The sequence below is a fragment of the Halichoeres trimaculatus genome, unplaced genomic scaffold (assembly GCF_033239565.1).
Source record: "Halichoeres trimaculatus isolate MK-OKI-2021-1 unplaced genomic scaffold, fHalTri1.1 fHalTri1_scaffold_13, whole genome shotgun sequence".
NCBI lineage: Eukaryota > Metazoa > Chordata > Actinopteri > Labriformes > Labridae > Halichoeres > Halichoeres trimaculatus.
In genome coordinates, this window is record NW_027437191.1 from 17,477,663 (window position 1) to 17,491,160 (window position 13,498).

Genomic DNA, 13,498 nt, shown 5'->3' on the forward strand with positions numbered 1-13,498 from the left:
AAAAGTTTGTGCAGAAAACAGTTAGTTATTCTCAGTGGTCATCTTCAGTAGAAAATATTACCACATTTATCTGCGTATCTACACAGACAGTGTCAGGTCTGGCTGCACAGTCAATACACTTAGAAAGTTTAGAGTTTAGAGTAGAGTGGATTTGAAGACATTTCCTGTTCTCCCCAAAAAACAACCTCAATTGTCCCTTTTTCAGTTTGGTTCTCAGCAGCATTGTGTGGTTTGGGGTTATTAGAGGGCAGGGGGCTGCACGTTACACTGAGCGGGAGGAGTTTCCAAAACCCAACACCATTGGCTCGCGCCCCGGGATGCTGCCTGCATGCATGTAGGGGGCATCAAAGTGAGCTGTCAAGTGCGGAAACTAGTGGACGAGGACAAACACCTGTGAAAGTCGCGTCTGTTCCCGTGCAGAATGACGAATACGGTAAGAGTCTTCGAGTCCCGTCTGTATCCATCTGTTGCCTCTCCTCGGTTTGTTGTGTCGCTAGTTTTCGTCCACAGCAGAGTACTAACCTAAGCACGTTTTACAAACTGACAAACGGTTTGAATAACACAACGCTGGTCCTGAAACCGAAACAGTTACTTATGCATTTAGCTTGTGTTTTCGACGTCTTGAAGCTGTGAAAAGTGCACTCAGAGCTGTCCAGAAGAAGTGGAGAGTATTAGCTCCTGAAACTTTGACCTACTTTGAAACATTCAGTAATCCATCATTAGCAGGTCAGAGTACAAAACAGTATGGACTGCAGATAAACAGCTCCTCAAGATAGACTTTAAAGATATGCTTTATGGTTATTTATTTTCAAATGAACTATGTTAAATTTACTCCTAGTAAGTAAAATTAATTACAATTTATGGCTGTTTTATTTCTGTTGATTTGTTCTGTGTGATAATGCAAGTTTAGTCATCCACAAGACACACAGGGACATTAAGAGGAAGCAGATAAAACTAGTCCCAAAAAGAAAAAATTACATCTTTGCAAGTCACACACCTCGTATTTTATGCACTTAGTAGGAGCTGTGCAGCACATTATAAATGTTGTCATTTGATGCATTGTGTCAAACTTACCTGAGAGCTAATTATTTTAGTTGCATTGTAGAGAGCACTTATTTTAACATCTTGAACTCCCTCCTCCAGTATAGTGACCCAAACAGAGCTGGCCAGCTACATGAGGAGGAGTTTGTGGATATATTGGAGGAAAGGAGGCGCAGCAGTGATCTTGGCCATGCCTTCAGGACCTTCAGCCCGCAGCCTTACAAAGGGGCCCCCTCCTGCTCCACAGCTGACCTTAACAAAGCCGTGCTAGAGTCCCAGTATCTACGCTACATAGCCAAGGAGGTGGGACGAGGCAATGTGGAAAGATTTATTTGATATTTCATTGCTTCATTAAGACAATGTCACTGTGTTTCCTGATGTCCTCCTCAGGTTGCCTCAGAGACAGGGTCATCTGTGGAGGAGGTGAGGGAGGAGGCGAGTGGGATTTTAGAGGAAATGTCACAAAACCTGCAGCTTGGGTTTATCAGACTGATGGGATACACACTCAGCAAAGTGTCTAAGAGACTCTTCAGGAGCATCTTTGTTAATATGGAAGGACTCAATAGGGTCAGTTTTACAGCTACTGAAATCACCATGTCTTTGTCAAATGCTGCTTCATAATATGCTTCATATTTCTTTTTCACACCATATTTTTGTTTCCTTTCAGCTCCAACAAGCCATTCAGGAGAACCCTGTCATCTTAATGCCTAATCACAGGAGTTATGTTGACTTCCTGGTTATTTCCTACATCCTCTTCACCTACGACATCCCTGTACCTGTTATTGCTGCAGGAATTCGCAAGTATCTACTAAAATAAAAGAATAATATTATGCAGATAACAGTATGTTAAACTGTGACTGTGGCAGAGATTGTATTTAAATTGTTCTTTATCCCCCCTCTCTCCACTGTGAAGCTCTTGCTGGGATGAAGCTTATTGGAGAGATACTGCGTCGCTCCGGAGCTTTTTTTATCCGACGTGCGATTGGCTCTGACAAACTGTACTGGGCAGTGCTGTCAGAATATGTCAAAACCATTGTCAGGGTATGACACAATGATCTGCCTCATCATCTGTGCTGTGAAATGTAAGCTGTCATTCCCTTTTTGAAATAGTTTCAACTTGTTCATATCTGAAATCATTTTCTGTAGACAGGATTTGCTCCCCTGGAGTTTTATGTGGAGGGCTTGCGAAGTCGAACACTGAAGTCTCTTACTCCCAAGTTAGGTAAGGTCCATGTCAATGTTTTTAACAACATTTACCATTGATAACTCCATCGTTTACAATTATTCTGAAACATTTATGCAGTGATGTAGAAGCCCATAACGTAATAACGACCCATAACGTAAGAAAATTCCTGAACCTATAACGTAATAACTTTTGACCAATAACATAATAACTTATTACGCTATTGGCCGGTTATTACGCTATGGGCCTGATGCAAAAAAAAGCCTTTGAAAATGTAATAACTGAGCCGATAACATAATAAGCTATTGCGTTATTGGTCAAAAGTTATTACGTTATAGGTTCAGGACTTTTATTACGTTATGGGTCGTTAGTACGTTATGGTTCGTTATTACGTTATGGGCTTCTACAAGTGACAACACTTGGATAAGAGAGTAGACGATAGGGATGCTGTGCTCTGGTTCCTTGTTGTTTAAGGGTCAGTACCAAATCTGACTAACTAACTTGTCTTAATGTGAGAAAATTGTCAGGGTTAAGCAAAATGTATTGAACAACCAAGTTTGTAAATAAAGGATGTCAAATTAGTTTGCTGAGTGTAGCAAACACCAGCCTTTGGGCCCCTTTCAGGTGACAACTTACATCCTTGTGATGGTTATATATTCGGTTATAATCTGCTGTTAGTAATCTATGCTTGTTGACATTCAGGAAGTAGAGCCATATAGGATCATAGCAGCAGCCATTAGTCGGAGCTGCAGCCCCAGCTAGCACCCGGGCATTTGCACTACGTCTTGGACACATCTATCTATCTATCTATCTATCTATCTATCTATCTATCTATCTATCTATCTATCTATCTATCTATCTATCTATCTATCTATCTATCTATCTATCTATCTATCTATCATCTATCTATCTATCTATCTATTACAACAAGTTGCCAAACAATGCAAAATAAAAGTGTTATCCAACTGTTATCACTTATTAGGTAAAATTAGCTACGAGGACAAAAAAAACCCTGTAATTCTACTGTTACCTTGTAAATTTGGGGTACATAGACTGTATGAAAAATAGACTCTCAGTCATGTTTTCCATTGGTTTGTGAACAGGTTGGTGCCCTCTAATGGTGTAAATGTATTATCAGGTCTGAGTCTCAGTATAACCAAAACAGATGAGGTGTAACAAATCCACCCCTGAGCAGTGTGTATCATGAAAGACATGAACTACTGAGGAGAAAATTGCTTTTACTTTTGACTGTAAACATATTTATTTCTTCTTTAAAATGGGTGTTAAATGGATCCCATAGCTTTCAGAGCCTGTCTCAAGTGGCCAATTGAGATACTGCAGCTTAGTCATGTTAGCATTTTTTTCAGCCTGTAGAGTTGAATCTTAGTATGGGTACTCCACATACTGAGTTTTGTTTCTTTCTGAAATGTTTTCTTCAACAAAGTTTCTTTTTTTACCATAACAAAAGTAAGACAGTTCAATCACAGCTTGTTAATTTCACAGTATCTGTTTGTGTCTGCAGGTATGATGCACATGGTGTTGGAGCCTTACTTTAAAGGAGAGGTGTTTGACATCACATTGGTCCCCATCAGTATCAGCTACGACCGAGTCCTGGAGGAATCACTGCTTGCTCATGAGCTGCTGGGTGTCCCCAAACCCAAAGAGAGCACCACAGTACGTCTAAGCCACATCACTCAGTTGAAAATAAAACACCGTCTATTGGCATTCAAAATGTCTGTACTCGTGTTTAATTTTGTTTTCATTGTAAAACTACCCCGACTCATTAGGGATTTATCAATATAATGTTGTCTTTAACTTTTATAAAGCTAGCACAGGCCATAACTGTATAGATCTGAATATATTTGGTCTGTTAATAATTCTTAGCCCTCCTCGCTCTCACTCTCTGCAGGGTCTGTTGAAAGCCACCAAATTGCTCCAAGAAGATTACGGGAGCCTGCATGTGAACTTTGGCCGCCCTCAGTCAGTTCGACATTTGTGTCAGGGAAAGATAAACCGCTGCCAGTTCAACCTCATACCCAGGTAGAATATATTCAAGGATCCATCCATGTATCTTTTTACTTTATTGTATATATGAACCAGCTGGTTCAGCAGGATTGCAGACACAATAAGAGATCGTGGATTCACATTCTTTTAATGTATGCTAAATTATTTTTTCTTAGCCCTTTTTTTCAATATTTCCTAAAATAACCCTGCAAATTTCCATTAAAAAAGTGTTCTTGGTGGCTGAAACTTGTTTCACTTGTTTCTCAGTATAGCTTGTGAGGCTGAGTCTCTTCTGCTCTTCCTGTTTGCTCCCTCCTCTTCTCTCCCTTTTCATGTATTCACAGAGACCTCCCTCAGAAGCCCTCAGCAGAGACTCAGGCCTGTGTGAGTTGGCTGGCTCATATGGTGGTACGAATCCAAGAGGAAGGCTCTGTGATCAGCCCCTGGTCTCTGATGGCCTGCCTGTTGCTCCAGGCTCCAACTGTGGTCCTAACAGAAGAGGGTCTGCCATGGCATCAGCTCACAGAGAAGACACTCTGGCTCCAGAAGCTGGCTGTGGATTTTGGAGCTCGCTTTAACTGGCCGGGTGTGTGTTAGGATGCTTGTATTGCCTGCATTTTTTAATGTTGTGTATTTATTGTGTACCTTCCTGTCCCTTGAACGGCCAGCAGGTGGTGTTTGCATGTTGCATTACAAGTGAGCCAGACAGAGTTAATGCACAAAAATAACTGAGTGGGTTCTTTTCTGTTTAATCCGTCAGCGTCTCACCCAAGAGGGTCCTTAGACGCGCTCTGAGGTAGATCACACAGATTAGAGCAATGTCATCTGGCACATGGGCTCAGATTCACTCAGGAGATGTTCAGTGAACTAATGTACTTAGAGAAACTTATCCTTAAAGGACCTCACAGAGCTATTTCACTTTACAGGTCTCATGTGTGCAGGAAGAAACAAGAGCGCATATCACAACAAACGTGCACAGATGCTGTTTAACCTTAAACTACAAAACCTTCTGGAGTTATAATGTTGAGTCTTTTCCTGCAGGAGAAGTCTCTGACTCCGATGTGATGTTGTCCAACTTGGCCCTTCATCGCGCCATAGTTCAACATAAATCAGGACGCGTTTACCTCGTCCAAGAGGAGGAGCCTGCGAGGAAAAGTTCAACCAGCCCAGAGGAGGGTGTGATCAGGACAGCAGCAGCAGTGCTGATGCTGGCCTCTTACAGAAATCAGTGTCTGCATCTATTTGTGCGCCCTGCCATGCTTGCTACAACCATGCACATTACCAAGACCACACAAAGAGGTGAGGGTCAAGTGACGTATTTGTGGTTCATCCAACTCAGATTCTGCTTCACTTATCTGATTGACTTGCTTTATGAACCGTGAAATCATTTCACTCTTTTTGTTTGCAGACGAGCTCTTCACGTTCTTCTGCTTTCTTCAGGATGTCTTCTCCATTGAGTTCATCTTCATTCCTGGAAAGTCATCTCAGGTAACAACCCTGTCTCTCAGGGATGGGCTTCCTCCGAGCACTACAGAGCAGAGATCACAGAGAGGATTATTGTCCTTTTAAACCACATTAAAAGTCACCCAGCAGAGTGCGTAAGACCAAAACAAAAGAAATGACTGTGGGGTTGCAGGACATTGAAAATTGTGTCCACTCATTTGAATTCCTCTGAATAATATGATTGAATAACTAACCTGCTTGTCTATCAGCCTGGCATGCTGGTTGGAAAGAATAGTCAGGCCAAGTGTTTTGGAGAGATGGCTTTGACATTTTGACTACTACTTTTCTTAGCTTCAAAAAATTTTCATACCAAATTTAATTTTCAAAAGGTCTTTAGATACAACCTAGAAAAACTGAGTTTACATCAAATGTGACTTTAACGGTGTTAAACTGTTCTTTTTTTTCATTGCATTTATCAGGACTTTGAGGAGGCTTGTTTCCACCTGAAAAAATGTGGTGCGATCCATGTCAGTCAACAAGAAGTGACGGCATCAGGGTCTGGGCTGGAGGTGCTATCCTTCCTGCAGGAACTTTTTCAACCCTTCGTAGACACTTATCAGGTCCTTTACTTTTATTCCCTCTGACCTCACCGTCCACCTCAGGTTGTTTGATAAGTGATCAGCTCTGATTTTTTGTTGAGTTTTCACACCCTGCATTTGATATTCAAGTCTTAGCAGATCCTCCCAGCCTCAGTGGAGTGTTTGTTTTTCATGTCCAGGTGGTGTTTCAGTACCTCTGTGGACTCAGTCATCCGTTTTCAGAGAAAAAGTTCCTACCTGATATGAGAAACTTGACCACAAAGCTAATCCTCTCAGGTAAATCATGAAACATAAAACAACTCTGGCTCCTGGAACTGTCGTCACTTGATGAGCTCAGTGTCTCTGTTCTCTTCAGGGGAGCTGCACACCTATGAGGCCCTGTCATCTGACACACAGAAAAATGCCTTGTCTGCCCTGCGAAGGCTGGAGATTGTGACAAAGTTGAGGGCGTGAGTAACAAGATTAGCCCCTGCAAACCTGTTTGGTTTTAATCTCATCTTCTGAGGTGATTGATAAGCTGTCTGTATCTCTAATGCCACACTCATACACCTTAAGTTTCTCTTTCTCTTTAAATGACAGGTCTGAGCAGAATGAATTCAGAGTAAACAAAGATGCTGTTAGAAGAATTGGAGACATGCTCTGTAAGTTGTGGTACTTTGATAAAGATGAGCTGTGTCTGTTTTGCATTTACAAATCAACTGTGCCTTTGAATGTGTTTGTTGACTTGAATGTCCTCATCAACTAACAGTCTTTCTTCTTTTTCTCTAGCTGGAAAAATCCCTCCTCAGTCTCTCCTCACTCCACCTGGCGCAAGACTTTAGTCGCCGCTGGAACTGATCCATCTTTGGTATCAGCTCACAGTCCTGTTAACCCTAGCTGACCCTCTTTTGTCCTTTCCGTGACCACTTTGTCCTCTGTGCCTTAAAGAAGTTATCTGTAGGAATCAGGGCTCCTGAATTCTCAAACTAGATACTCTCTGTCCTGGCTGCCAGAGGCCTGACCGAATCTGGCAGCATTCCACTCTGTACCATTTGCTGCCTGCTCTGCGTGCACGATCTCATCCCTTACACATCTGACAGGAGTAAGCTTAAACCACATGGCCTGATATGGTGACCCACAGGTGACCGAAGATTGACACGTTTCTCTGACATCACCATCTGGATAGAAAGCTAATGCTGGTTCAGTGTTGAATTTCTGTGACCATGATGTGAGCCATGGAAAATCTGATCAGGATCATTTAACCATGTCTCAAATGATGGGTTATTGAGAAGGTATAGTGAAATAAAAAATCATAGGAGTATGCCACATTTCCAAGGTTTAAAACCATTTATCTCCACATCAGCTTCTTTGCTGTTAGCAAAAAAGAAAATGTGTGAAGACTTTTATAAGACATGCTGTGGGGATATCTGTGATTTAAGACAGAACTGTGACTGTACTTTTTAAAGTAGGGCTATTTGATTTAACACTTAACAGTAACTCAATGATGATAGGGTGAGTGAAATTATAGTAAAGACTGGTTGTGAGACGTAACTGTGCCTAGCACTACATCGTGCTGAAAATCGTTGAAATCTTAATATAATAGTAACCACAAATACAAAATAACATTACCCATCAAAGATGTGATGTTTCAATTGTGTGAGACATTTATTGTAATTTTTACATCTCATTGAATGTAAAACATGTAATAAAATGCACCATAGATTCTTTTTTAATCATACTGTATCCTTTCTTTATTTCACTTGAATATACTGTGAGTGGACATCAGAGGTCAAAGTTCCACCTCCGGTCATCTCTGCAGCATCTTTATCCACTCAGAAGTTAGAAGAAGGCCTCTTTTATGCCAATTAACCAAGGATTGTTGAGACAATGATTATCTATAAACCGGTGGTACGTCAACTTTGATGCGTAAAGCGCTGACAGGGTCTTGACAAAATACCGAGATGTATTCCAGCACTTTAGAATTTAGCTTTTTCTCGCTCTCCTTGGCTCTATGTCGCTCTTTGTCCCATCTATCCTTCTCACCGTTCATTTGGGAGAACAGGTTCATCTGGATGGTGCGCAGCGTTGCTGCCAAGACGTAGAAACCTCCCTGAATCATGTGGCAGAAAGCTGCACCAACGCTCAGCGCTGCACCCATCAGGTTCGGAACAGTTTCACACACCACACACATGCCCTCCAGGAAGTGCAGCGTGCCTTTCCGGGCCAGGGGCTGGCTTTGGACGGGGTAGCCCTGAGGAGACGGGGCCTGCTGAGCATGGTTGACCAGGTACCTCGCACAATCGGCGAAGTGGGTAGCTGCTCGGCGCAGCGGGAGCAGGGCCAGATACAGGTGGCAAGCGGCTTTGGTCAAAGCATGGAAGAGCAGCCGCAGCTCAAGCACGGCATTGCCTGCAGATAGAAGGGTAACGGGGTCAGCTGGAGTCTTATCAACACAGTGGCTAATGTCAGCAACCATTACAAACAGCGTCTGCCACTGGATTAAAGTTCCCCAGATATATGGCCAGCAGTTATCACCTGAGCACGCAACGAGGGGGACTTGGCGCGTCTTTACGCGTGCCCCCTGAGCATGGGATGTCCAGATCAAAACACACAGACAGCAAGAGTTTTAAAGTATTAACCCTTTTCTAACTATCAGTTTCATTAAATGGCTTGCACAAATAGCCTGACAAGAAGGAAGGAATGTTCGAGGTTGAATCAAGCTTAGAATTAACACTTGGCACGCTAAAAAGCAACATGTATGCAACAAGTTAGTGAAATACAGTGTTTATTTCAACGGAGCCACCTTGTGACATGTCACTCGAATTTAAGGATTTTATGATGATGTCCAAGAACTGCTATCTATTCTCATAAGAGTTTATCAAGTCTGATTACTACTTCATGGCATGAATGACAGAAAAAGTCTGATATTTTCCGTCAAAAATTAACATTTTATCTTAATTACATTCTACTCACACAGTTAAATTCTCTTATTCTTGTGCTCAAAGTTTGAACCAGTTTAATCTCTCTAGACCAGTGCTGTAACGTTCCTGAAAAATCAGACAGTCCTTCTCCAACAGTTTCCCTTACCATCTATGAAGCAGAAAATCCACAGCAGGGCAATACTCGCTGCCAGCGAAGTCCACCAATCCATGTAGTCTGTCCCCGGTCCTGGACTCGGCAACGAAAAGAAAGAAAGTTGCGGAAATCCCAAATTATGCCCAGGCCAAGCCCTGCCCTGCTTTTACGCAGCTAGTTGGCCACTTAAACATTAAGTCAGTGGCATCTCCGGCAGGTGAGGAGCAGCGCTGCAGCCTCTGCGGGACATCGGGAAGGTGCATCTGAGGTGTCAGCAGGCGCATACTCAGTGACCTACTGCACCGTTCAGTGTCTTAAAAGAATCCCCAACGCTGGTTTCTTATTACTGCATCACACTGTTGAAAAAAGGTTTTCACTGATGATAATATGGGACAGTTTGAATGTTCCCATCCAAAAATAACAATAATGATTTTAAATAAATGAATAAATAAATAAATAAATAAATAAATAAATAAATAAATAAATAAATAAATAAATGAGGTATTTCCCACACAGAACTGTATAATTTAATATAGTATATATTTTACTAATTCGACATTTCAAGATTTATTGATGTAGTTATTGTGAATTTCAGGATTGTAAAACTGCTTTTTTTTGGTTCAGAAAAAAAACAAACCAAAACAAAATAATAATAATAACTTGTCTCACTCATTGTGTTTGGTTCCGGTTAAAAAATCAAGCGGCTGACACTGACACACCTTGACGTTGTGTTGGATGTAAACTAGCCAGTTGAGCAGAGGGTCTTGTCTCGCGCTGAGAGCCGCGTGCGTCCCCAGTTTAAGCCTTTGCCTGCTCGTGCGTCGGTGCCATGGCAACAGAAAGCCTTCAGACGACTGGACACCTGGAGGAGGCCTCTCCCTCCTCTCTCTGTGCTTATGTTGACAGCTGAGGCTGGGTGTTGGAGGACTAAAGCTGGTAGCACTGGACACGTTTCTGTTTGACTTGTTAAAACGTGAGCTTTAGTACTCCTCTGGCCGTTTGAACCGTGAACTTCTGACCCACACCTCTTCGTGTAAACAAAGGTAAGAAACTAAAACACTGCTATGGTAACACATGCTGGATTTTACCTGTTAAACTGGAAATACTTTCAAGATTACATGTAACTAGATACTTGAATTTCTTAAAGTGTCACTGAACACAATCTACCGTGGCACTATATAGCTTTAAAAAGTAAAATCAAAATTCTTTTTCTTGCTTTAGTGATGAAGTCTAAGAAGAAACGCACACCTAACGGCGTTATCACCTTCCACGCACCTTGTCCTGTCAGCCTGCTGAAATCTGAGGTAAAACACCAATATTAAGTTTCCCCTACTTCTGATTGAGGAAGGCACACATTTTGCATGGACATATGATAGGGGTAGTTTTCACTCCCTCAAGCACACTCACCTATACTCCTTCTTCACATTTAAAGGCTGTGCTTTTATCAGCTGATAATTTACAACCAGTCTTTTAATGTGGGAAGGCTGTGTTGGCACAGTATGTGTACACAGGCTAGCCTAGAGACCACATGTTTTTTGTTCTCTGAATGCATGGCTGCCTGTCTACCTTTCCTGTCTGAACCCTGTCACATCTGAATGTGCACAGCTGGAATCTCAGTGTCCCTTGGAAAGAGGAACGGAAAGGTTTCAGGTTATTGAAAGAGAGATACTGTAGCCACCGTAATCCCCTCTTGATTTAGGACAATAGAGGAAAAAGCACGGGGTTGGGTCAGATGACATGCAGAGGAAAAAAACTCATCCAAGTGCAGAACATTTAGACATCACTCTTGACAAACACAACAATAACACAGTAAGGAAGAGAGCTGCCATGTTTGTTGTGCTACATCTGTGAAGTTCACTGACATGCACGTTCCACCATGTGTGTTTGTGTTACAGTATGAGACAGTTCAGGTTTCCAGGTAGTGACATGATCTGTCAGTACTTGTTGTGGTGGCCTGTGCTGCCTTCTGTTCGACTACACGGTGGTGTCTGGGCCATCTGTGAACCCCAGCTGGGATTTATGGAGTCCACATTTCATATCCAGCCTTTAAATTTACAGCGTTCAGGGAAGTGTGGTAGTCAGATAAAATATTATTTGGAATGTGATGCAATGTAGGAAATAGAGCATGAGGTCAGGGGAGAGTCAAGTAAGGTGAGCCAAATTTAATGCATTTCCTTAAAAGTCAAGAATAAAACAATTTTGGGAAAAAACTACAGTTAAAACATTAAATTCATGTAGATTTATGAAAACACATTTATTTAAAAATATTAATTCAAACATATTACTGCTCTTTCCTGCTTTTATTTTCAAAATAATGGGAAAAAACACCTAGGTTAAGAAACTTTTTCCATGTTGCTCCTTGAGTCCAGTTATTGTATAGTTTTTCAACTACGTAACTCCCCCCCCCCAAAAAAAAAAACAAAAAAAAAAAATCCAAAAAAAAAAACAAAAAAAAAAAACAAAAAAAAAAAACAAGCTATTATCTTGCCCACACAAGACAAAATATCCTGCAAGCAAAAGAGGCTTATGTTGCTGGGACAAATCATTACCTTTTGTGCACCAGATAGCTGTTAGTTATGGTGACGAGTTATTATCTTGTTCACTCAAGATAGTTATTTTGTGGGGACAACTAATTATCTTGTGCACATTACATCAAGGTTTGGTGAAACCAAGTAATTATTTTGTGCCTTGGGTAGTTGTTTTGTGAGAACAGGACATTTTTTGAGCACAATAAACCTTTACCCGTTTATGTACAGGGTAGTTGTTTTGTAGAATCCAGTCACTATCTTGTGTGCACAAGATAAGCATTTGTGGGTAAAAGTTCTTTTCTCATAGACAAAAGATAACTTTTATGTAGGGGGAAATTTTGATCTTCTGGCTTTCAGTTAGCATTTTGTGGAAATAAGCTATTATCTTGTGTGTGCCACAATATGTTGTGAAAACACAACATATTGTTTAGTGCAAAAAGTTTTTTTTGGGGATATATAGATATTGTTATGTACGTACAAGATAGTTATTTTGTGAGTACAAGCCATTATCTTGTGGACAAAAAATAGTTATCAGGAACAAGATATTTTGTATGTTCAAGATTGTAATTTTGTTGGAAGCATCACTGTGTAAATTAAAACAAGATAATTATTTGTAGGAATGATTTATGACCCGAAAAAAAGAAACAGCAATTTTTTATGTTGCGCACTTTAGATCAGTGTTTTGTGTGAACTATTATACAAGATAATTATTTTTTAGCAACAAGCCATTAACTTTTAAATATAAGATTTTTATTCTAGTGAAAAAGTTATCTTGTGTGCAATTATCAATAACACAGAATAATTGAACTAACTGTGGAAAATTAAGCTTCACCATAGAGCACAGTGACAAAAACAAATTCACTCTACAGCAAGTCAAAACTACTAAAGTATCTGGTAGTACAGAAGAGCTCAATGCAATACAACACTCTAAGGCACACTCTTTATATTTGCCCTGCAGAGGGCGCTTGTGCTTTACATAAAAATAACCAGTGTAAGTGTAAAGCGAAAACTTCTTAATGAATAATATCAATAATATTTTCAAACAGGGTAGAAATGTGTGTTCATCATTGACCCATTTGAAGTTTCAGGACAGCAGGACAGCAGATTTAAAGAGCACTGCAGAGAGAGAAAGGAGCCTGTCCGAGCCCAGGGGCTCCTTTAGAAGAGTAAAAGTACAGAAAAGTGATGAGACCTCTCTTTCTGAGCAACAACTGGTCTCCAGACAAAGCTGTCTCTCTCACACCTCCCACAGACAACTGCAGGTAATTACACTCCACAATCACACGCCTGCTAAAAACACAGAAGGTGAATGTTCTCACTGTATGTTTTTGATCTTTAGGCAAAGATGGACGCTGAAAATCAGCAAGCAACAAACATAATACAGCCTTTACTGGAAACAGGAAGTGGTTTTGTTAAGGTAAAGTGCTGTACAAAGTTTATACAAAGTTTATATAGAGGACATGATTGAGTCTGTACCTGCCTTGTTGTTTGTCTCTCTGGAGGAGTTGGAGAAGTTTTTCAGCCAGAGGGATGTAACAGAGCTGAGAAGGAGGGAGCTGCTGCACAAACACTGGACTGAGCGTGTGTGGTTGCCCCTCCAGAAGAGCGTAGAGGGACGCGTGTCTGAGTGTGGGCCAGCGGAGGTC

The 13,498-nt window shown here is 41.1% G+C and overlaps 1 protein-coding gene and 1 long non-coding RNA gene across 2 annotated transcripts; both read left to right on the plus strand.

Moving 5' to 3' along the window:
• The first annotated feature begins 314 nt into the window (after positions 1 to 314).
• Positions 315 to 7,964, plus strand: gnpat2 (glyceronephosphate O-acyltransferase 2). Its single transcript, XM_074685046.1, is given in 16 exon segments — positions 315 to 433; positions 1,144 to 1,344; positions 1,432 to 1,608; positions 1,709 to 1,868; positions 1,871 to 2,082; positions 2,188 to 2,263; positions 3,747 to 3,898; positions 4,134 to 4,264; positions 4,573 to 4,814; positions 5,270 to 5,527; positions 5,637 to 5,716; positions 6,151 to 6,291; positions 6,450 to 6,546; positions 6,626 to 6,719; positions 6,850 to 6,911; positions 7,039 to 7,964. Coding segments are annotated over 16 exon segments (2,148 nt in total). The 5' UTR covers positions 315 to 421; the 3' UTR covers positions 7,092 to 7,964.
• A 2,213-nt stretch (positions 7,965 to 10,177) lies between these two features.
• On the plus strand, positions 10,178 to 13,108 carry LOC141802181 (uncharacterized). Its single transcript, XR_012599460.1, has 3 exons — positions 10,178 to 10,367; positions 10,546 to 10,628; positions 12,935 to 13,108. It is a non-coding gene; the product is annotated as an uncharacterized LOC141802181 (long non-coding RNA).
• Positions 13,109 to 13,498: the final 390 nt, after the last annotated feature.